The sequence below is a fragment of the Corythoichthys intestinalis genome, chromosome 3, assembly GCF_030265065.1.
Source record: "Corythoichthys intestinalis isolate RoL2023-P3 chromosome 3, ASM3026506v1, whole genome shotgun sequence".
In the NCBI taxonomy this organism is placed as follows: domain Eukaryota; kingdom Metazoa; phylum Chordata; class Actinopteri; order Syngnathiformes; family Syngnathidae; genus Corythoichthys; species Corythoichthys intestinalis.
Window position 1 is genome coordinate 64368102 of NC_080397.1, and position 24029 is coordinate 64392130.

The 24029-nt window shown below is 42.2% G+C and overlaps 1 protein-coding gene across 3 annotated transcripts in view; it reads right to left on the reverse strand.

Moving 5' to 3' along the window:
- The window catches only part of ksr2 (kinase suppressor of ras 2), a 156790-nt gene that overhangs the window by 22235 nt on the left and 110526 nt on the right, over positions 1-24029 (reverse strand). For all 3 annotated transcript variants that reach the window (XM_057833048.1, XM_057833049.1, XM_057833047.1), the window contains 5 exons: positions 19782-19802; positions 19431-19540; positions 17260-17428; positions 17023-17064; positions 6755-6824 (listed from right to left, as the gene is read on the reverse strand). In XM_057833048.1, coding sequence (XP_057689031.1) covers positions 6755-6824; positions 17023-17064; positions 17260-17428; positions 19431-19540; positions 19782-19802 — 412 coding nt within the window. The remainder of the gene's footprint in view (positions 1-6754; positions 6825-17022; positions 17065-17259; positions 17429-19430; positions 19541-19781; positions 19803-24029) is intronic.

Sequence of the window (24029 nt, forward strand, 5' to 3'; positions counted from 1 at the left end):
CAGATGTACTGAAATTATTTTCTGTATAAAAATTAATTTGGTATTCAAAAAGTCTTTTTTCAAACTTATAATCAGGGTCGTCTTATATTTGGGCCAATACGGTAAATGCCATTGGAAATGAATGGGAAATTTGGACGTCCATGGCCGTCAATGGCATCAACTTACAAATATGCCAATGGAGTCCAAGTATATTGGAATCAATAGAATTGACATTCATGGCCGTCAATGGCATCTGTGTACTTGTGCGTCAATGCAAAGTAAATGCCATTGGAAATGAATAGGAAATTTGGACTTACATGCCTGTCATTGGCATCCCATTACCCATTAGAAATGAATGGGACAGTTTTTGGTTAATTTTGGGGCAACCGTAATTTTTTTTTCCAAATTCTGTATACAACTTTTATGCCCCTGACCATCCCGGAATTTATGTGATTTGGTCAAAAATTGCAGGACTAGATACATTTTGAAAAAAATACATTTTTTTTTTTTTCATAAAACCGACGTTTACGGGCAAACGGAAAATTTTGGGGAACCGTGTGAAAAATTCCCTGCGTCTCGCGAAAATTCCAGTCGTTTCGATATTCGACAATGCCGATCAGTCAAACGGTTCAGGCTGCGCGGCGCACAGAAGAAATGCCAATCAAAGGAAAAAAAAAAAAAGGAATTTTACTGTATGGGTCTTTGCAATGCAATGCATCACGCTAGCGCAGTACTTCTCAAATAGTGGGGCACGCCCCCCCAGGGGGGCGCAGAGCGATGCCAGGGGTGGCGCGTGTGACCTCGGGGAACATGCTTTTTTTTTTGCCGTACTAGAATAAAGTGTACTTGCACATCCACTCAGTGGGTGGCAGTGGCACTCTCATTTTCAAAGTGCGCGCAGTATTTTTGAAGTAAGCAAGAGCACACGGAAGGGACTCATGAGGAGCTGGAGAGCTGTGCGCCGTTTTCGAAAGCCGTTTTCGGGCCGGACTCACGCAGCGACCCACTGTCTTCTCCGGTTCTCACGTGTCCGCCCGAGAAGTGCCATTTTCGGCTTGGGATCGTCACGACGACCGCCCTCACCAACGGTTCTCCCTCGGCCGCCGAAAATGCGCTTTTTTCGGGCCGTCTGCCTTCTGGCTTTGACATTTAATACAGTGGTAGATGAGGAAAGACCACTGTTTACTGTATCTAAAAATGATTATAGCGGACAGCCGGAAGACAAATCAATTAAGACGCCATTTAAAGACATTAGACCCCAATCTCATTGATAAGCCGCTTGGTTGTTTTTCAGCGAAAACGTGCCGAATATTGTCAACAACCGTCCCGCTTTGTCAGTGTTATATCAGTAAACCAGTGAGCACTGTTAGCATGCTCAGTGCAAAAAAAACCCATACCACTGAAAACTGGAGGTGATATTGTGAGCAGCGAGCAGCGAAAATAAAAACTGTCCTTCTGTCCAAAGACACTATTTTTTCTTCTATTCAGTTTTGTTTTTTCGGTCAAATTTTTTGGCATATTATCCTCATGAGTTAATGTTTCTAATCAATTTGAATTTGTTATTATTTACTGATTATTCAGTATCAAATGGTAAAAAATGTACCTTGAGTGTATTTTTACAGTTTGGATGTGACTTTTTTTTTTTTAATTCAGGCAAAATGATGCGCGTTAAGTCTTTTCTGTTACAAACAAAACAATGTTAATAAAGTTATACTTTATAAGTTGATCTGTTATTTTCTCTAATAGAAAAAAAAAGATGCAATGTGAGGCAGAGGCGGACTTATAATAGTAATATTATAGACAAATGATACTATTTACAGTGGCGGCAGAGTTTGGGGGGGCGCGAAACATTTACGTCTTCCTTGGCGGGGCGTAACAGAAAATAATTGAGAAGCACTGCGCTAGCGAGTAAAAGCTGGGCCAGTGTTTATTCTGCATATCCTGGTTTCCTCCCTTTTTCCCTCCTCAGACAAAACTTTTTGTCTCTTTTGTTGCTCTGCCATCTTTGCAGGATTCGTGTGAAAGCATTAGCAACGATTTCTGTCTTTATAATGAACGGAGAAAGGGGGAAGTGACGCATGCCGTAAAGCAGTCAACACATTTGTAGTTTTTTTTTGTCTTTTGTGTGTGGCAGGGTCCTGCCACCCTCCTCAAAGTTCATTAGTACCAGTTTAAGCGATACAGATCCCCTCAAGATATCAAAGAGGAATCATTTATCTAGTTGTCAGTCGACATATTATCACAAATGTTATAAAAAAAATATTTTATAAAAGGTTGAAAAGTTACCTAGTGTTGCTTTAAATTACCTGAGCTTAAAAAAATAATGAATGATGATCGAAGTACAACAAAAGAATAGTTGGCTTACTTGCATAGCAAAGGTCCCCTAGCTTAAAGACTATAAAATGTTTAAACCAAAAACTTACAACCTTATGTTGTTCTTAACAAGGAGCAGCTGGATCTAGCCAAAAAGGATATGTTATATTCACTGTTGCCACTAGAGGACAGTGTATCCACCCAAATCAATATATATAAATTCACTTTCAAGACAAACCATGACAACGCTACTCTAATTAAACGAATCTTCGAAGCAGCAAAATTTGATTCAAAACTTTTATACTAATCAAATTACTCGAGCTAATCGTTGCAGCACTACCTATATCGATCATGGATGGCTGCAGAAAAAAAGCCTCAAGAAGCCATGCCTAGTCACACAAAGGAAGCGATTTGAAGGCCTTATTTTGGCCATTTCAGTCAAATGGGTCTAAATGTTGTGCTGACATGTGTCAAATCCTCCTCCTGTGCTATCATCCTCCTGAGAGCCAATCTAATGCTCTCCTGCCTCGGTGTGTGTGTGTTCGTGAGGGGGGAAAATCAATAAGAAAACTACTCTGGCGCTTCGTCACCGGTGCGGGTCGGCCGGCCATCTCCAGAAGATAAGGACATGATTTCCTACAGCGCCGCTTCTCTGGCGGCTCTAATGAGGAGATCCTGCCGGGGCTTGTCGGGGTTGGCCGACTGCTATTAAGGGGACATGCTAGGGATGACACATATTCAACCAATTTGCAATTCTTCACAAAGAAACACTGAAGTGTAGCCTTTACTCCTATTGAGGGAGGAAGGATACCCAGGCAGAAGGACATGACAGACACAAATATACAACGTAAGTTGATTCATGTTTTTTTTTTTTTTTTTTTTGTATGAACAAAAATATAACGTCCATCCATTATCTGTACCTCTTCTCCTCTCGAGGACAGTTCTGTTTTTGGCAGCCCTTTCAATTTTTGTCTTAGCCTTGTGGATGACAATACTTATTAGTATTAGTCATATTTTAGTCAGTGTTTGTCTTTTTCTAAGTCAGACTTCTCAATTATTTTCTGTTACGCCCCCCCCCCAGGAAGACGTAAATGTTCCGTGCCCCCCCAACTCTCTGCTGCCACTGTAAATATACATATCTACAAAATTCTTATTATTATAACATACAAAATTCTTCTTATTATAATATAAGTACACCTCTGCATAACATTGTGTCCTTTTTAATATTAAAGAAGAAAAAAAAATAAAGTGTTAAATAAAGAACACATCCATACTGTAAAAATAGACTCAAGATACATTTTTTGATCGTATGATACTGAAAAAAAATAAAATAAAATCAAAAAATAATCCTAAAGTCAAATTGATTAGCAACATTAACTCAAGAGGACAATATGCCAAACCATTAGACTGAAAAAACAAAAATTAATACAACAAAAACCACAGTGTCATTGGACATAGAGACAGCGGGACAATTGTTGGCAATATTCGGCACCTTTTCGCTGAAAAAAAAAAAAATCCTGCTGTCCTCTGCGAACATTTTTAGACAAAGTAAACAGACTAGTCTTTCCTCGTGTCCAACTGTACTAAAAGTCAAAAGCCAAATGCTACGTACGCTTCGTCATATTTCTTTGTCTTAGCTTTTCATATCTCCAGTGCTCTTTGCTGTGTGCTCTCGTTTAGTTAAAAAATATTGCGACCATGCTGAAAATGAGAGCACCACTGCCACCCACTCAGCAGATGTGCAATTACACTTTATTCTAGTTCGGCAAAAAAAGTATGTTCCCCAAGGTCACATGCGCCACCCCCAGCATCACTCTGCGCCCCACTGTTTAAGAAGGACTGGTTTAAGTCGACAAATAACATGAATGTTTTTGTCTGTAAAGTTTTCGGCCAAAAATAAATAAAACTGTGACAGACGAGCACATATTGTAGCATCTACAAGAACAACGCTAACTTGCTGATGATAATACACATTCAGCAGAAAAAACGTATATTACTTCAATTAACTAGAAAATGCCATCTCTGGAGAAATTACTATGGGGCTTTGCTGTGGGGAGATACAGTTCTTTGCCCCACCCAGGTTGATTCAGGGACATTTCGGGGGTAAAAATTTAGGGACACGGGTTTTTTTGCCATTAGAAATGAATGGAAAATTTGGACGTCCATGGCCATCAATGGCATCAACTTCCATATGAGTCAATGGAATACAAGTACATTGGCATCAATAGAATTGACATACGTGGCCGTCAATGGCATTGACCAAAGTAAATGTCATTAGAAATGAATGGGAAATTTGGACGTCAATGGCCGTCAATGGCATCGACTTCCACATGCGTCAATGGAATCGGGGACATTTGAAGGACACGTCCTGTTGATATCTGGTCATTTCCTGTTGATTTGAGGGATACTGTTTTGTTTTTTTTTTGCCATTGAAAATGAGTGGGAAATTTGGACGTCCATGGCCGTCAATGGCATCGACTTCCACATGCGTCAATGGAATCGGGGACATTTGAAGGACACGTCCTGTTGATATCTGGTCATTTCCTGTTGATTTTGGGATTTTGTTTTTTTGCCATTGAAAACAAATGGGAAATTTGGACGTTCATGGCCGTCAATGACATTTACTTACATATGCATCAATAGAAACCAAGTACATTGGCATCAATAGAATCGACGTACATGGCGGTCAATGGCATTAACCAAAGCAAATGTCATTGGAAATGAATGGGAAATTTGGACGTCCATGGCCGTCTACGGCATCGAATTCCTTATGCGTCAATGGAATCAGGGACATTTGGGGGACACGTCCTGTTGACATCTGGTCATTTCCTGTTGATTTGAGGGATATTGTTTTTTGTTTTTTTTTGCCATTGAAAATGAGTGGGGAATTTGGACGTCCATGGCCGTCAATGGCATCGACTCACATATGCGTTAATGGAGTTCAAATACATTGGCATCAATAGAATCGTCATACATGGTGAAAGTAGATCTTCAGCTAATCAACATTGAACAACAACTGTTGATCATGCAAACGTTGAGGCGCAGGCGACGCAGACCGTTTCGGAGCTGGTCTGTCTGACTGTTGGTGCCGCCAAGAGACTTCTAACCTCGAGTGGAAACCCAGCAAGCTGTGGCGGCTAGCTTCAAACTGGTGTCGAGCACTGTGTCCAGCGTTTTGTCCGAGGTTTGCAAAGCTTTGAGGACAGCCATCCAGCCTGTTTTTAAAGCTGTGTCCTACAACCAGCAACAGTCCATTTGCGCCACGTCACCACGCGTTGACGTCGCACAAGTCAAGATTTTTTTTTTTTTTTAGGTGCACGGCAGGCTACAGCGGAGGGTCGTAAATCGGGTCTGCCTTGACGGCGCAGGTCTGCCGGAGAAGCATAACTCAGCCTTAGGCTGCACGATGCCTTCGTTGCCAGACAAACATGTAGGTGTGTGTCCCAGTCTAAACAGGCCCAGATCTGATTTGGACACTTGCTAAAAATGAGATTTGAGGAGGAATCCAATTGGAATCAGATATGCCTGCAGTTTGAACACAGCCAATCAGTCTCGCAAGAATCGCACTTGGATGCTTTGTGACTATTCTGACAACAAGAGCCATCCAGTTTCAATCTGGGTGGGCTAAAAAATCGGATTTTGGCTGCCAGTTTGAACAAGGCTTAAGCACTCTGGACTTCAATATCATCATGGCATTACAAATTTGGAATGTTGCCATCACTGTTAATGCCACATAGATTTTAAAAGGTGACGGATCAGAGTGTTTATTTTCCTTGCGCGTGAGTGACTATCAGTCTAGAAGCCTCGATAGACCTTTTCAAAATAAAATGAGAAAGAAGATGAAGTGCGGCATTATCGACTATTGATGAATGCTCGGGAGCGTCTGGACCACTCCGTGACGGACAGCGACGCTAATCTAATCAACGTCTGGGTCGAGAGGCTTCCCGTCTCCCCGTCTCCTCCTTTTCCCTAACCGAAATCCACTCAGCGTGGTCGGCGTACCGTGAAGCCCGCCGTGCGCTAGCATTAACCCTCCGGTGCTCATCTCTCTGGCTGCTCCACTGAGCTTCACTCGCCACCGAGACCCTGACCCGAAAAAAAAAAGAAAATGTGGCGCTAATTGTGTGAATGCTGAAAATCAGATCACCCCACCCAAATGTTCAGATTTTTCATGCATGCCTAGGATTATTATTCTACCAGTAGTAGTAGTACGATTTTGCATCCCAAAGATCCCTTTATCTTAATCACAATTCAACATAGCTTTCACACTAGGCTGCTGCTACTTCGAAACGCCCCAAACGGCGGACAAGAAACGGGTGTCCTAAAGTCGAAACGCCCTAGGTTAAGGACTTTGTAACCAGAGGACTTCCCTTACTTTGTCCAGTAAATACAGGGTGAAAAATAAAACCCTGATTGGTATTACCAATTTGATTTTGCTATATATAAGTTTTTCCTTACTCACCCTGGCCCCGACAGAACAGGATGGAGGATGACTTGGGGTGCCCTGCTGGGAGGAGCCTCCGGAGTGACGTCTATGGAATCGGAACACAAACAAAAATCATATATAGCAATAGCATGTTGGCATTGATTTCACGACAAATACAAACTACTTGAAAACTTAAAAGTGCTGTGAAATACAGAGCATATTTTGGACACAGATCAAGGCATTCTGCAAAGACCTGTGAAAGCACAGCAAAGAAAGTATGTCTATTTCAAATCCCTGACAATTTTGGAACATTCTCAATATTCGTCAGAATTTCAAGACTTATACAGTGCACTAACGGTAATGTTCCCTTCAACTCCTTCTTGCCAAATGTATCACATTTGATACTTTAGAATTTCATGATTTTGAGCCCAATTCAAAATTTTGAAATATCTTTCCTCAACAACAAAAAATAAATAATGGATGCAAGTCAACTCATGCATCCATGGTTCCATGAGAAAAAAAAAAACAGGATTTAGCAAGGGTTATAGATATTAGAGAGCTTATTACACTTCTTTTTCACAAATTGGAAAAAAAGATTTCATTAAGACTTTATTTTTCAAATTTTGGGATTCTCATACAATTGCTTTATATTGCAGGCATTAAACGGTTAAGCTGCACGCGGGTGCAATGCTTGCACAAACTCGCAGAAGAAAATCTATGCAGCGCACAAAAACAAAAATAACAACAGAAACGTGTTGTAGCGTCACTAGGACTACTGTCAGCTTGGCAGTGATGTGTCAGCATGACACTCCTATTCAATACGGCAACGCGACGCTCCTATTGGTGGGTTACTACACCACGATTGGATATAGTTGTGAGGAGCATGACCCGGAGAAAAATAGAGAATAAAAAGTCAGCTAGACTCCTGTGTTGATTTACTGAAGGAAATTTCCACTGCTAATTCATGCAAGCCGTACAGTATTAATATCTAATATTAGAACTGATGTATTCTAGTTAATTAAACTGACAAAATTGTTTTCTGTACCATTTTGCAACTGTTGGAATCGACCTTTGAAGGAATTTTGACCCCTTAGCCAGATTGCCGGAATCACGCCAGCCGGACACGCACTGGCATAGCTCCAACAACCCGGGCCGGCGAGACTCCGACAACCCGGCCAAAAGGCCAAACTCTGCGCGTTCACCTTAGTCTTAACCCCTTGTACTGACTCCATTTTGAAAGCTGGAAAAAGGCTTCGAAACACAAGTTGGCAATTTATTCATGTCGACAGCGATCAAACGGCAAGGCAAAACAGCAACAGACCCAGGCGAGGAGGCAGACTGGTTCCAGGGTCGCCATATCACGAGTCAACAAAAGGTTCCAGAGAAAAATGACAACGATTAGTTAAGCATTCAGTCTTTTAAAGGCTCTGGTGAGGCTGGCCGTGGTCCGAAAGAAGGGTGTGTTTGTCCGTTGTTTAGGATAATCTTTTATCGCCGTTTGGGCTGTTTAGTTCGTGCGTCACAGCAGCTGAGTCACCGTTACTCGGGCAACTGCAGTGGGATATTTTGCCCGCCTCAGCGTCAAAGGGGCACTTGGAGTCTTATTAGTCGTGTTATCAATTGGATATCAGGCATTCTCCGGTGTTCCTTGTGTCGGGACATGATGTCCCGTCATTTGTTCTTGACCAGTGGTTCTTAACCTTGCTAACGGTAACGAACCTCATGAGTTTCACACGTGCATTAACCAAACCCTTTGAAATGAGTTTTAACCATTTCAAAATCGATATATCTAAGCTAGCAAGCTAAAACGAGTGAATTTCCATTCAAATTTCTTTACATTTGGACAGCACTTTTTCAAACAGACAAAATGTATGTTTTATCTTTATGCCTGCTGATAATCATCAGCAGCATCATCAGACCACTAAACCAAGACTGGCCCAATGCGCATATCTTACAATTTTTCATTCAAATTTGGGAGAACATACCTTATATTGTTCCGTCATGTTTACATTTCATATTATGGAAAAACCCTACACAAAATGATGGCCAAATTTGTCGACAGTCATTATGTTAAAAAAAAAAAAAAAAACATGAATCTTCTCACAAATCCAACACGTGAATTTGCTTTTCACATTGTAAAATGAAATTAAATTCCATTCATTTCATACTGCTTCTATTTTTGTTTTCATGTCGACATTCTATCACATCCTTGCCTCGCATACTATTTTCGTGGCGTAAGAAGTGACGCAAATGTCGTTTGAAATTCAAACGCAGTCCACGTTACCCATAGGTCTGTTGTACTTCTTCATACCAAGTGAGAGTCAACCTCCCACGGAGCAAACCAGTTTTTCCTCCCATCAGAAGGAAGACTAGCAGTTGAAAGACTTAATATAATAATATAATAAAGCCTTTTAATTTTGTGACTAACCAGTCCAAAACCCGGTCTCAAACAGTCAGCATACAATAATAGGGCCCTGCGTGTCTTAACCTTCACCGAACCCCTTAGACTGACTCACCGAACCCCTGGAGTTCGATCTGACCCAGGTTAAGAAACACTGGTCTAGACTGTCCTGAACAGCTGATTGTGGGATTTGGTGTTGCAGACGTGGGCTTGTTGATGTCTTCCCTATTACCTGGTTGTCAGCGTCCATCTTGCTCAGTCAGCTGCATGACACACGCATTGGGCTTCCGTGGTCAGAAGGCGTCATGTATCTCTTATGCCCTATGCCAAATATATTCTGCTTGTTTTCCTTGATCTAGGATGTAAATGTTACTTATTTTATATAGGGTGGTTTAGAGTAATACAAACAGTCCAACAGTAAATTTGAGAAACTATACTATTCCCTGATTGATTATATTAAGTGTGTTAGAGTAAGCAAACAGTCGAACGGTAAATACGAGAAAAGATACTTTTCCCTTCACTTCTTAGCTAAATTGCCGGAATCAGGCCAGTCAAACCACCGGAACCACGCTAGCGCAATTCCAACAACTCGGCGAAAAAGCCAAACTCCGCGCATTCGCCTTAGTTTTAACCCCTTGTAGGCTTCGAAACAAGAGTTGACAATTTATTCCAAGTCGACAGTAATCAGACAGCAAGCCAAAAAACAGCAAACAGTCCAAAACAATGGGGAAGGCTGGATCCAGGGTCAACAATCAACAGGTAAACAAAAGATTCCTGAGAAAAATGGCAGTCATTAGCTAAACATACAATCTTTTGAAGACTTGCGTGAGGCGGGATATGGGCCGGATGAAGGGTGTGTTTGGGCGTTCCATCCATCCATCCATCCATCATCTACCACCTAGTCCAGGTTCAGGTCAGGGAGGCAGCAGCCTTAGCAGGGCAGCCAAGACTTCCCTCTCCCCAGCAACTCCTCTGGCGGGATCTCAAGGTGTTCTCAGGACAGCCGAGAGACAGTCTCGCCAGAGTGTCCTGGGTAACTTGCTTTGATCCAAGGTTTTGAACAGACATGACACCGGCGTATGGCAACGGTTCGCACATCTGATGTTGCTCACAGTGTTCCTCAGTGTGCTCATATGAAAAATTACAGGGAACATTGTATGGGAGTATCAAACGATTGGTCTCTCTCCAATCTTTGACTGGCTCACATGTACTGAGATGTAAATGACAGCGTTAAAATGAAGAACTCCCATTTAACAAAGAAACCTGCTGAGAGAGAGTGTGGGAAAAAATGAGACAGACAAATCAGCAGACCAGCGCGGACCCCACGCGAGGATCTTGCGCACGAAGGGAGCTTTTTATTAATCAAAGCCGTGCGTCTCATCTAGCGCACAGTGACAAGTCTTTAAAGAGGCTGATGAGCTAATTGCATCCCACGCTGTTCACACGTTGTTCAAATTAGAAATATGATTTGCAGAAACTTGAGAAAAAAAAGTGTGAAATAAGTCTGTGTCAGCTGTCTCATAATTCAGGTTTCATTAGCCTTTCCCAACGTCGTGCTAGCCAAACAATTGCCAAAGCAAGAGACAAACATTTTTTTCATGATATGACAAGTTTACAGTGCTGAACAAAAGTACTGGCACCCTTCGCCTAATACTCGGTAGAACAACCTTTAGATAAAATAACTGCGAACAACCGCTTCCGGTATCCATCAGTGAGTTTCTGAAAATGCTCTGCTGGTATTTTAGACCATTCTTCTTTGGCCAACTGCTCCAGGTCTCAGATTTGAAAGGTGCCATTTTCAGATCTCTCCACAGGTGTTCTATGGGATTCAGGTCTGGCCACTTTAGAAGTCTCCAGTACTTTCTATCAAACCATTTTCAAAGGCATTTTGAAGTTTTGAGTCATTGTCCTGCTGGAAGACCCATGACCTCTGAGAGAGACCCAGCTTTTTCCTCACTGGGCCCAACATTATGCTGCAAAAATTGTTGGTAGTCTTCAGACTTCATAATGCCATGCACACAGTCAAGCAGTCCAGTGCCAGAGGCAGCAAAGCAACCCCAAAATATCGGGAAACCTCCACCTGTTAGGTTTTGTGTTGGTTCCCTCCTAGTGTGTTAATGTGATTGCCCATTGATTTCACCTGTTGTGCCTGCTCCTAGTGTATCGCCACCTTGCATCCTTCTGTGTCGCCCATCTGTTCCTCGTTGTCTCGTTACCCCTCGTCTCTGTGTGTATATAAGCTCCCGGTTTCTTTTCACTCCTTGTTGCGTCATTGTCGAAGTCCTGTCCAAGCCCTCGTGTGGTAGTCCCTCCGATAAAGTAAGTTTGGTTTGAACCTTGCCTTTTTGATCCCCAGTACTTTATGTTAATGTTATTATTAAAACATTTTTTGAGATCACCGCCACCTGCCTGGCTGCTTTTGTTTCCCTGCATTTGGGTCCACACAACCTGCCTGCCCCGCGTCCCTGACACCACCATGTTTTCTGTGAAGGCCTCGTTTTTTTTCCCCCTGTAAACTCTATGTTGATGCCTTTTCCCAAAAAGCTCTACTTTTGTCTCATCTGACCATAGAACATTCTGCCAAATCTTTTTGGGCTTTCTCAGGTAAGTTTTGGCAAACTCCAGCCAGGCTTTTTTACGTCTCTGGGTCAGAAGTGGGGTCTTCCTGGGTATCCTACCATAGAGTCCATTTTTATTCAGACACCGACGGATAGTACGGGTTGATACTGTTGTACCCTCGGACCGCAGGACAGCTTGAACTTGTTTGTATGTTAGTCGAGGTTCTTTATCCACCATCCGCTCAATCTTTCATTTAAATCTCTCGTCAATTTTTCTTTCTAGGGAGGTCAGCCGCAGTGCTACGGGCTTTACACTTATTGATGACACTGCGCACGGTAGACACAGGAACATTCAGGTCTTTAGAGATGGAATTGTAGCCTTGAGATTACCCATGACTTCTTACAATTTTGCTTTACAAGTCCTCAGACAATTCTTTCTTTTCTCCATGCTCAATGTGGTACACACAAGGACACAGGACAGAGGTTGAGTCAACTTTAATCCATTTTAATTGACTGTAAGTGTAATTTAGTTATTGCCACCACCTGTTATGTGCCACAGGTAAGTAACAGGTGCTGTTAATGACACAAATTAGAGAAGCATCGAATGATTTTTCACAGAGTGCCAATACATTTGTCCGGCCCATTTTTGGAGTTTTGTGTAAAATGATCATGATTTTTTTTTTCCCATTCTCTTTCGTGTTTTTTCATTGCACGCAATATAAATGAAGATATTACTACCAAAGTATTTGTAATTGCAATCATTTTCTGGGAGAAATTGAGCCTTATCTGGCAGAATTGCAGGGGTGCCAATACTGGCAGCACTGTAAAGGCTACCCTGTTAAATTTTGGGATTTTAACAGTGTTCAGGTATGTGTGAAAGGAGCTCTAGAGTAAGATCCAGCAACCTTCGTGAGGATGAAAGAAGGATTGATGGATAGATTTTGGTTTAGAATAGCAGAATTTCATTTGCCCATCGATAGTATTTTGCATTTTATGTGAGCATTAAGTATGCAAATTGTATTTAGACGGAAATTATGTTGCATATTGAACAATTTGGCACTAAAATATATGATTGGCATTTGTTCGCCAGGAGCTAGGGTCCAATGGATCAGGCAAGATGGAGAACAATTGGGAAACGTGCCTGAGTATCGTTGGGCACGGCACTCATTCAGCTGTTGTGTTGTGTCTCCTCGAAGAGCCATCTGCCGTGCCTGTTGCACCCGAGGCAGGGGTGAAAAGGGAGCGGGCTGATTGAAAAGCAAGCCGCCCACCCTCTTGCCCGACTCTGCGACGAGGACAGACGAGCGGCCGCCTCGGTCCTTTTGTTCTCCGTCACCAGTCGGGCTCGTCTCGGAGCGGCGACACGGCAAACTACAGGCTTTTTTTGCACCTGCAGTTACTCAACGCATCTCCACTCGCGAGCTAATTGATGTGAGTCACGTCGTCAAAGACGCACTCGCTGCATTAGCGCCACTTGCCTCTTAATAATGCCTTTTGACTGGTAAAATGGAAAGCGAAGTAAAGAAAATGCCAAGATTTCGTCGACGAACATTTTTGGCGAGCAATAACAAGCTAAAAACATGTCTTGGGAGACTAAACATGCCGAGACAAATGCCGGTTTTCATCCCACAAGAAATAAAACACGCCATCGTTTCAGCCATATGTTCAGAATGTGTGGCATTTTCTTAATGTGCACTGCTGGCCAAAAGTATTGGCACCCCTGCAATTCTCTCAGATAACGCTCAATTTCTCCCAGAAAATGATTGCAATTGTTAGTAATACCTTCATTTACTTTGCTTGCAATGAAAAAAACACATAAGAGAATTGTGTGTGGGGGGGGGTGGGTCAAATCATTATCATTTTACACAAAACTCCAAAAATGGGCTGGACAAAAGTATTGGCACACTTTGAAAAATCATGTGATGCTTCTCTAGTTTGTGTAATTAACAGCACCTGCTACTTACCTGTGGCACAGAACAGGTGGTGGCGATAACTAAATTACACTTGCAGCCAGTTAAAATGGATTAAAGTTGACTCAAGTTCTGTCCTGTGTACCACATTGAGTATGGAGAAAAGAAAGAAGACAAAAGAAATGTCTGGGGACTTGAAAAGCAAAACCGTGAAGAAGCATGGGCAATATCAAGGCTACAATTGATCTCCAAAGACCTGAATGTTCCCGTGTGCAGTATCATCAATAAGTGTAAAGCCCATGGCACTGTGGCTAACCTCCCTAGATCCGGAAAAAACAGGACGAGAGTTTTCAACCAAAGATTGTGCGGATGGTGGGTAAAGAACCTCGACTAACATTCAAAAAAGTTTAAGCTCCCCCGCAGTCCGAGGGTACAACAGTGTCAACCCATTTTATCCGTCGGCATCTGAATGAAAAGGAAGTCTATGGTAGGATACCTGGGAAGACCCCACTTCTGACCCAGAGACATAAAAAAGCCAGGCTGGAGTTTGCCAAAACCTACCAGAGAAAGCCAAAAACATTTTGGAAGAACGAAGCCTTCAAAGACAAGAACACGGTCCTCACAGTCAAAAAATACAAAAGCATCTCTAAAAGTCTGGATGTTCATCAATCGACAGTCAGAGAAGTTGTCTACAAATGGAGAGAGTTTGGCACTGTTGCTTCTATCCCAAATAGTGGCCGTCCACCTAAGACGACGCCAAGAGTTGAGCGCAGAATACTCAGAGAGGTAAAAAAGAACCCTAGAGTGTCTGCTAAAGACGTACAGAAATCACTGGCAAAGTCCAATATCTCTGTGCACACATCAACTATATGGCCAAGAATGTTGTAAATGGGAGGACTCCACGGAGGAAGCCACTGCTGTCAAAAAAACATTGTTGCTTCTTTAATGTTCGCAAAAAGGCAGTTGGACACTCCGCAGTTTTGGCAAAATATGTTGTGGACTGATGAAACCAAAGTTGAATTGTTTGGGAGTAACACACAACGTCATGAGTGGAGGAAAAATGGAACAGCTCACTAACATCATCCCCACCGTGAAGCATGGTGGAGGGAGCATCATGATTTGGGGCTGTGTGCTTCCTCAGCGACTGGACAACTTGCAATCATTAATGGAAGAATAAATTCAAAAGTTTTACAGGAAAACTTAAGGCCGTCTGTCAGACAGTTGAAGCTAAAAAGAGGATAGATGCTGCAACAAGACAGTGATCCAAAACACATAAGTAAATCAACTTCAGAATTGTTTCAGAAGAACAAAATACACGTTCTGGAGTGGCCAAGTCAAAGTCCAGACTTGAACCCCATTGAGATGCTGTGGCATGACCTAAAGACAGCGATTTCTGCCAGACATCCCAGGAATTTGAACTAAAGCAGTTTTGGAGAGAGGAATGGGCCAAGATTTGTCCTGATCCATGTGCCAGACTGATCTGCAGCTACAGGAAGCGTCTGGTTGAAGTTATTGCTGCCAAATAAAATATTAAATGTGATGGTTCACTTACTTATTTTTTTGACTGTTTGTATTACTCTAACACACCCAATATAAAATAAATAGCACTTATACCATAGCCTAACGTGTGCGTCATGCAACTGACTGAGCAAGATTGACGCTGACAAGCCCACGTCTGCACAACCAACTCTCGCAATCAGTTCTCTCGGACAGTCCCGAACAAATGGCGGGACGCCCTGTCCCAACACGAGGAACACCGGAGAACGCCCGATATCCAATTGATAACACGACTGAAAAGACTCCAAGAGCCCCTTTGACGCTGAGGTGTCAAAATCCACAACCCTCGTTGACAACAGTGACTCCCGAATCCTCCTGTCCAATCCACAAACAGACAAAAATCTTAAACAACTCCCATACACACCCTTCTTCTGCCCATAGCCCGCACCGCGAGAACCTTCAAAAAGACAATGTTTAACTAATCGTTGTCATTTTTTCTCGGGAACCTTTTGTTGACTTGTGATATGGTGGCCCTGAATCCTTGCCTGGCTTCCTCTGTGCTGTATGATCGCTGTCAACCTGAATAAATTGTCAACTTGTGATTCGAAGGTTTTTTCCAGCTTTCCGAATGGAGTCAGTGCAAGGGGTTAAGACTAGAGCTGGGAATCTTTGGGCACCTAACGATTCGATTACGATTACGATTCAGAGGCTCCGATTCGATTATAAAACGATTATTGATGCACCCCCCCTCCTTTTTTTGTTTTGTTTTGTACATTAGTTCCAAAATTGTTCAAAAATACTCTCAGGCTAAACCACACTACTATTTCAGTATCAAGTTAAAATATAGCAGTAAACAAATATACAAAAATAACATTAAATAAAAAACTCCAGTCCCCATTCTGTATCAGCAGCTTTAAACTACATTCAATTAATTTAATGTTGTGAATCAACCGTTAAAGTTGTTACAATTGCTCCCGTTATTCCATAATTTCCCTTTTGTCTACTTTCGACATGTGAAAGTTTTAAAACTATTTTAAAGTTAGATTCAAGTCAATATTTTGCCGATTTAGGAGTATTTTAGATAAAAAGTTAATTAGGTTTGCTTGGAAGGTTCGCTACAACAGCCTTGCAGGGAAGTGTACTGCTTTAAGATGGCGGCCGTTTATAACGCCCACATCTAGCTTTTTGCAGATGTGCTGCTAACACTACCAAATCTATATAATGCATCTAGTCCTATAGAAATGATATCCACCGTAACATTATATGGATGTACTTTGTAGCAGCTTTTCGGCAGCAGTCAGGTATGTTGTTGTGTTTTTTTATCTCGTTGCATGAGTTGAGCTAGAGCCGTGAGTTGAGCATTGGCATTACCCGAGGGGCCGGGTAATGGGAAGCATGATGTTTAGCTATTCTCGCGCCGTTCCGTCCCGAAGACCGCGCGACGCGCTGAGTGTTGTGTACTTCTGCTTTACTTCGCATATTTCAATCATCGGAATTTGGATGTTTGTGAATCGTTCTCGAATCTTCCACGGCCGAATCGCGAATAATCTAAGAATCAGAAATTTTGCACACCTCTAGTTAAGACTAAGGTGAACACGTGGAGTTTGGCCTTTTGGCCGGGTTGTCGAGTTCTCGCTGGCCCGGGTCATTGGAGCTGAACCAGCGCCGGTCCGGCGGTTCGGCTGGCGTGATTCTGGCAATCTGGCGAAAAGGTCAGATTCCTTCAACTTTTGGTTGCAAATATTACAAAACCAAAACTCTCACTAAGTTGACGTTGTCCTTGTAAATGCGACTATATGTGCTCGTCTGTCAATGTTCATTCCAAATTGTTGGAAGCCTTTTTTTTTGACTTACTTTGGATGAAAACTTTTGAATTTTTATAGACGAAAACATTTTGATATCATTTGTCACACCTGGAAGCAAATAAAAATGACTTACCTGGAAATATGAACTGCGGTTTATATTTGAAATAACTGGACGCTGCGGAGAGACAGACATCATCTGTTGGAACTTTCTCATGGATGTAAAATCATCAAATATTTGAGCAAAACTTGAGTTGTTAATGATTTCACCATCTGGCTGAGTTTAAAGTCTCATTGTTATTGTCTAAAGTAAACCTGGTTTGACAGTAATTCAGCAACGTAAACAGTTTCTGAATGATTTAGCATCACCGACCTGTTAGGTTGAAGTGCTTCTGTTGCCGCGCCGACTGGGGCGATGGGTGCAGCGGTGATGGCGGCGTGGCGCTGCTGGGCAGCGGCGGCGCAGGAGAGGATGGCGTGGATGAAGTGGTGGACGAAGGGTTGCTGCTGGAGTCTGGCTGGTACGGCACTGGGATGTGATCCTGGACACGTCATTCCATAGAGGCAGGAAAAAGAAACTTAATATGGAGCCCAAAAAAATATGTTTTGTTAAACATCAAGCTATTACCGTAAAAAAGACGTCCAAGACCCGAGCTAATATGTGTGTGATTTTCATTGTACTTTATGTGTAATAAAAAACCGATGTTTTTGTTGCCAATCAATTCTCTATACAGGTAGTCCCCAGGTTACGACGTACCCGACTTACGTGATTTCGACTTTTCGATGTCTCGTCCTCCATACTGTCTCCAATGTTTTTTTTGTTTTGTTTTGTTTTATAACCATGTAACCACTACCTTATTGTACCTCACAGCATCATATTTTTTACTTTATTTCATTAACATGACTGTTCTGCCTTTGGGCGAAATGTGTATTTGAATATAATGTTGACTTTTGTTTTGTAACGCAAGCTTTTATTTTGGCGCAGGAAGTGTAGAGCAGGCACAGGAGTAAGCAGGTATGTACACACAAAGACGAGCGTACGTGCACAAACGAAAAAGAGTGCATTTGTTCCCACGAAGAAGTCGCACAGCCGAGTGAGAGAGCTTCCCCTCATCGAAAGACCAGCATCCGCCACTGATCTCCAGGTCCCACTGCCCCAATAGCAGGTGACTGCGTGCCAGATCCAGCCTCAGCTCGCCAGATTCGCATAGCAATCACACCCGCTGAATGTCAGTGCCCCATATGCGGCCCGGAACATCTATCTGACAGTCCAAATAATAGGCGGACCGTGCAGACCGGACGGGCTCAAAATCAGAAATTTACGGTCGACGTGTGACGACACAGCAGTCAAACGGACAGTGTCTTTTTGAACAGTAGGCCAAACTCAGTATGGATTCACTTGCTGTATCAGCAAACGGTTTGGGCCAGACCTGGTCCAGAGTAGCAGAAACCTCATCAATGTACGGCCCAGATATAGCAAACATGTTACCCAATCTTGGCCAGCACTTGGCCCGAGTTGTATGAGATCCGTTTTCAGCATTCAATTTCGGAATACTGCTAGAGCTCTTGGTGAAGGGCTGAACCCCACACTTCTTCCTTGTGTCGGTGTATGTGTGTCACTGCCTTGATTGCAGGATTGGTCAGACGGGTAAGCCTGGGACCAGATGCTGGTGATCATTGTCAGCAGCTTACTTAAACCAGTCCTCGTATCATATCAACAACTCAACTCTACATGTTTGTGACTCCAGCTTTCAGCTAACAAAGGACCTTGTAATTTTGATACTGAGCTCATTTTTGTTTTTTTCCCCTAGATCCTGTACTGCTTACCTGCCAGAATGCCTGCCTGGCAGTTCACCTGTTCTATCACCAAACTACCCACTATCGTCCACGATCTCTAACTGTCAATAAACGCTTGTTACTACACCTCGTTTGCCTCCCGTCTCTGCGCTTGGGTCCCCCGTTAGCCCAGAACCTTAAAAAATGCAATATGGTGTTTACAGTCTAGAACTGGGTCATCTTTAATGTAGAATTGCTTGTTCCAAATAATATCTTTTTATACGGGCCATACATTTTGGTTTCTGCTCGTTTAGACCAGTTCTGGCCCTAACTGAGTTTGGGGCAGATCCGCTTCACGAAATTGGGCCAAAATTTGCATTCCGTCTTGCCCATGTCCACTCAAGTTATATGATGCTATCTGGGAATCTGGATAACATCTGGCCCAGTGCTGGCCCAGATAGGGTAACGTGTGCCATATCCGCTCCAGTTATATTTTCCTATCCGGGTGTATACGTTTCCATTCATATCAAAGATTCTAGCTGTATGTCTTCTGGATCTTTGTTAGTGTTCTTGGAATTTCAGCTTTTTCAATTTTGGGCAAATTTCTCTGTATAATTACTCCTGAAACAACTTTCACACATTTATTCACCCCGCTAGCATATCTGATGGGTTCCTCGCCCAACAGCCGTCTCCATGGAAACAAAGCTCATCCGCTGTGCCAAGACAAAGTAAACAAGCCTTTTTTTTTTATTCATTTTGTGCACTCACCTTGTTGATTTTGTTGGTTTTAGGCAGAGTCTGACTGACGTGCAGGTCGTTGTACCTGAGCGGGTTGTTGATGTCACACGGCACAGACTCGGTCCGCACCAGACGAGCGACTGCCAGCCAAAAAAAAGGAAACAAATCAGTAGAACGGCAATATTGACGGTGAAGCAGTATGGCCGTTTCATAATGAAACAAAAGCCTCTTAATGGCTTTCTGGAAATGAGTGTAAATCCTCCTTTTATCAGGATTTCTGCCTCCACTGTCAAAACATTCATTATCGCAGCAGAAAATGTAAAACGGGCTTTGGCTTGAACATGACAATTAGGCAGTTATTCATTAATTAGCGTTCTTTACCTTGAGTCATTCCTTGGTGGTCTTTGCGTGGGAGACAAAAAAAAAAAAAGACAAAGGATTGGAATTTTTATTCTTCAAAGCATGAGGTAGCAACTTCATTAACAAGCAACTCGGCAAGCAGATAACAATGGAGATACGCATTTTATATGAGGGAAGGAAGCGCATGAAAATTATGTTGGCGTTTATATTTGCCGATTTATCGAGAATGCCAGTTTTCGTCTGACGATACGACAGCAAGACGAATAAGTGACATACTTTCTGTCCTATGTTTAACTGCCACATTTCCTTATTTGTACATTTAGTACGTCAGCCTGCATCGTAGCAGTGTTTGGGTCGTGTCACTCATGTGACACGGCCTGCCCTGTCATGCCCTGACCGTCGTCAGTGGCTGGTGGCTAACTCATTCACGATCGAAGACTGCAAGCCCAGGCATGAAAATGGGTCAGGGGTTAACATTTGTAAAATGTTCAGTTAAATAATAAACTTGTAGCTCGCTATTGTTGACATCGCCGAGTGGTGACATCACAGCCGTTTCTTCCACAGTGTCTTTAAATACGTAAGATAGTGATTGAAATACACCACAAGGTGTCAATGGCAAGTTTTAAATTACTTAGAAATTGAGGTAATGAGTGTGTTTTGTCCCGCGACTGACGCCGTAGCTCAGTTTGTTTGTTTGTTTTTTAGACTGGGTCTTTTGTGATTCACATTCATTTGAGTGCTGGCTTCACAACGTACGAGACCACTGATAGTTTGTATATTTTGACTAAATATTGCCATCCAGTGTATTTGTTGATCTTGACGAAATGTTTGAATAGAGTTTGACCAAAGTCTGAGTAAGTTTTATGTGTATTTTGCATAGCTATTTTGATTGTGAATGCCAGCTTTTCTTTTTGTAAACATTATCCTTTTTTTTATACTATTTTTGTTGTGCTTTCACTAAATGATACTTATGTTTGTTGTGAAGGAGTTGCCGAAGTTTATGCCAATGAAAGGCGCGGTCCAATGAACGTCTGTGTCTACTGCCTTTCTCTGCCTCTTAGCTCTCTGTGCAAAAAACGGCATCATTGTAATCTGTTTGAGGCAATGCATGAGTGGGTCATTCCGCACATGCGTTAAATGCGTCAAATATTTTAACGTGATTAATTGAAAAAAATTAATTACCGCCCGTTAACATGATAAATTTGACAGCACTACTTATTTCTCAACATGCCTATACAACACACAGCTGATCTTGAGATGCTCTTTTTCACTAGAAAGTGCAAAAACATTAGCCGTTTCAAACAGCAGTACTTACAGTAATAACATTTACACTGGTGGAAGGAATTCCCCATTTTCTGGAAACAAAGTGTCTTTAGAAATAAGCCTTCTTTTAACCAATATACTTCGTTTTCACAGATTTCTGCACTATTTCGTATGTTTGTAGTGTTACCGCTGTACTTAATCCTGGTTTTACACGTTCTGCATCTGGAATAACTTTTGTACACCACCAAACAACGCACAACTTGACATGAAATACATGTTAGCATAGCGCTCGGTGCTAACTAGTAACATCTCAAAAACAACAACAATAAAAGCTACACAGGACTTAGCAACACAGTAGGGACATTTTCCAATTAACACGACACTTAACCTACTGCTGGACAACTGAAAGGCAAGAAGCAATGAACCATTTCTCTTCCACTCTCGCTCTAAATTCTAACTTGCGCACAAAAGCGCGACCACCAGATTCCTGGCTGTCTCATACACAATTTTTTTTTCAAGTCTTTTGAAAAGGAGTAAATCTTTCGCTCATTTACCAGCTCCATCCATCATAACATTGTGCGTGTGTCCGTTTAGGGATAATCATTTTTGAACATTTATTTTCGTAAGACTGTGCGTCCATTAAAGGTGTCCGGACCCCCGCTAAAAATTTTCTCCTTGGATCTACACACTTCACGTAGGTCACCCATGGGTTAGGGTTTAGGGTTTGGAGTAGGTAATTTCTACTTTTATTTTTTGGGGGGAGCACAACCCATGTAAACTGATTACTTTCAGTTATTTAAGAAGGTTTAAAACAAAGAAAACTTTTTTTCTCAACTACTTTTCAATGGGCATCAAATATTCATATGTAGAGTGCTTCTCTTACTAGTAGGGTTGGCTATCTGGTTGCAGTTGTTTCCTAAGAATTTGGATACAAAGGCATGTCATAATTACTGTCCGACTGAGGTAAGGAGGCGGACTCAGCTGCGGAGTTCTCGAAACAAAGTTTTATTCAGAAAACAAAGGTTCTTCCGCTGTCATGTGGGAATGAGGAATAGTACAAATCCTCCAAACGGGGGAATAAGTGTGATCAAAAGTTGAAACGCAAAGCACACCAAAAAGGAGGGAATGTACAAACATAAAACATTCCAAATGGAGGAAAAAGCCAAGATAACTAAGATCAAAAGTTCAAATATAAAGCACTCCAAATGGAGGATAATATCTAGGCAACTATGATTCCTATGAAACAAGGCTGATGTGACCAACATGTATGGTGGCCGAGAGGTGCAAAGTCCAAAGAAAAAAAGCACAAACCCCAATTGCAAACGCTTTGCAAATTAGCAAAAGCACGAACCCCAATAGCCACAACACGATAGCAAATGGCTCGAAGCATGAATGCAAAAGGCTCGCAGCACAACAGCAAAATCACGCAATGCAACAGCAAAATCACGTAGCACGATGGATTATCCGAAAGTTAAAAAACAAAACAAAAAAAAGGATGACACTTTGTGTATTGCTATATGTGCTTTGGGACCATTTCTACGGACCTCTGTGAAGTTGACCCCCCCTATCAATGCAAATATATATAAAAATGATGTCAATTGTTTTTGCTGTAAAAGTTTTGTTTGTGCTGCTTTCATTTTAGAGATATTTACAATTCTTTTCTAGGTAAATCTGAGGTCAGCTAGGTTTTGTAGATACAGTATTATGCTTTTATTGAGATATTCATTTCGAGGACTTAGGAGTTTAATTCGACCCTGACTTATCGTTTAAAGCTCACATTAAACAAACTTGCAGAACGGCCTTCTTTCACCTGCGCAACATAGCCAAAATTAGAAACATTTTATCTAAAAGCGATGCAGAAAAATTAATTCGCGCGTTCGTTACATCGAGATTGGATTACTGTAACTCCCTACTTGCTGCTTGTCCTAAAAGTTCTCTAAAAGGTCTTCAGCTTGTCCAAAACGCAGCAGCAAGACTTTTAACGGGAACCAATAGAAGAGAGCACTTCACCCCTGTGCTCCAGGCCCTTCACTGGCTTCCAGTCGGGTTTAGAATTAAATTACAATCCTCCTTCTTACATTTAAGACCGTTAATGGGTTAGGGCCATCTTACCTCACCGATGCTCTGGTTCCATACTGCCCCAACAGAACACTCCGCTCTCAGAATGCAGGTCTACTGGTAGTTCCCAGGGTTTCTAAAAGTACTGTCGGAGCTAGAGCCTTTAGCCACCAAGCCCCTGTTTTATGGAATCAGCTTCCAGCTAATATTAAAGAAGCCGAGACAGTCTGCACATTTAAGATTACATTAAAAACATTCCTATTCAACAAAGCTTATGGTCAGGCTAGTTGAAGTCGGAGTAGACTCAAAGTTTAGTCTAAGCTGCACGAGAAGCTATAAAGCTGGGGGAAGTACAGCCACTGAGTTCTAGCTCCTTTTTCTCACTCTACCTACCACTTATCTTACTCTATTTCTATTTTACAATGTTAATATCTAGTTGTTTAGTCATTTCATCACTAGTCACCCGGTGTCCCCTTTCCCCCCTCCCCTCTGGGGAGGGGCTATTTTTCAGCTGCAGCCTCCTGACTGTCCGGACCCCAAGCTGGATGGACGTCCTCGTGGCTACCCCCGTCTCATCTGGCTAGATGGACCCCTTCTTGTTCCTTTACTCCACTGCATCTTTACGGACTGTAACTTCGCCTGCTAATTCCCATTAGCGGTCCTGGGGTTCCTGTCTATCCGTCCTGGGAGTGGATCTCTCCTGACTGTGGTACTCCCCAAGGTTTCTCATTTTTCTCCCGAAGACTGGAGTTTTTGGAGTTTTTCCTTGCCGACATGGAGGGTCTAAGGATGGGGGATACCCAGGACTTGAATTTATTTATTCATCTTTGTTGTTTCATTTGCTGTTTCTGATTGTGTATCATATTGCCTCTGCAAAGCCCTTTGAGACAACATTGTTGTGATCTAGGGCTATACAAATAAAACTGAATTGAACTGAATTGAGTGGTG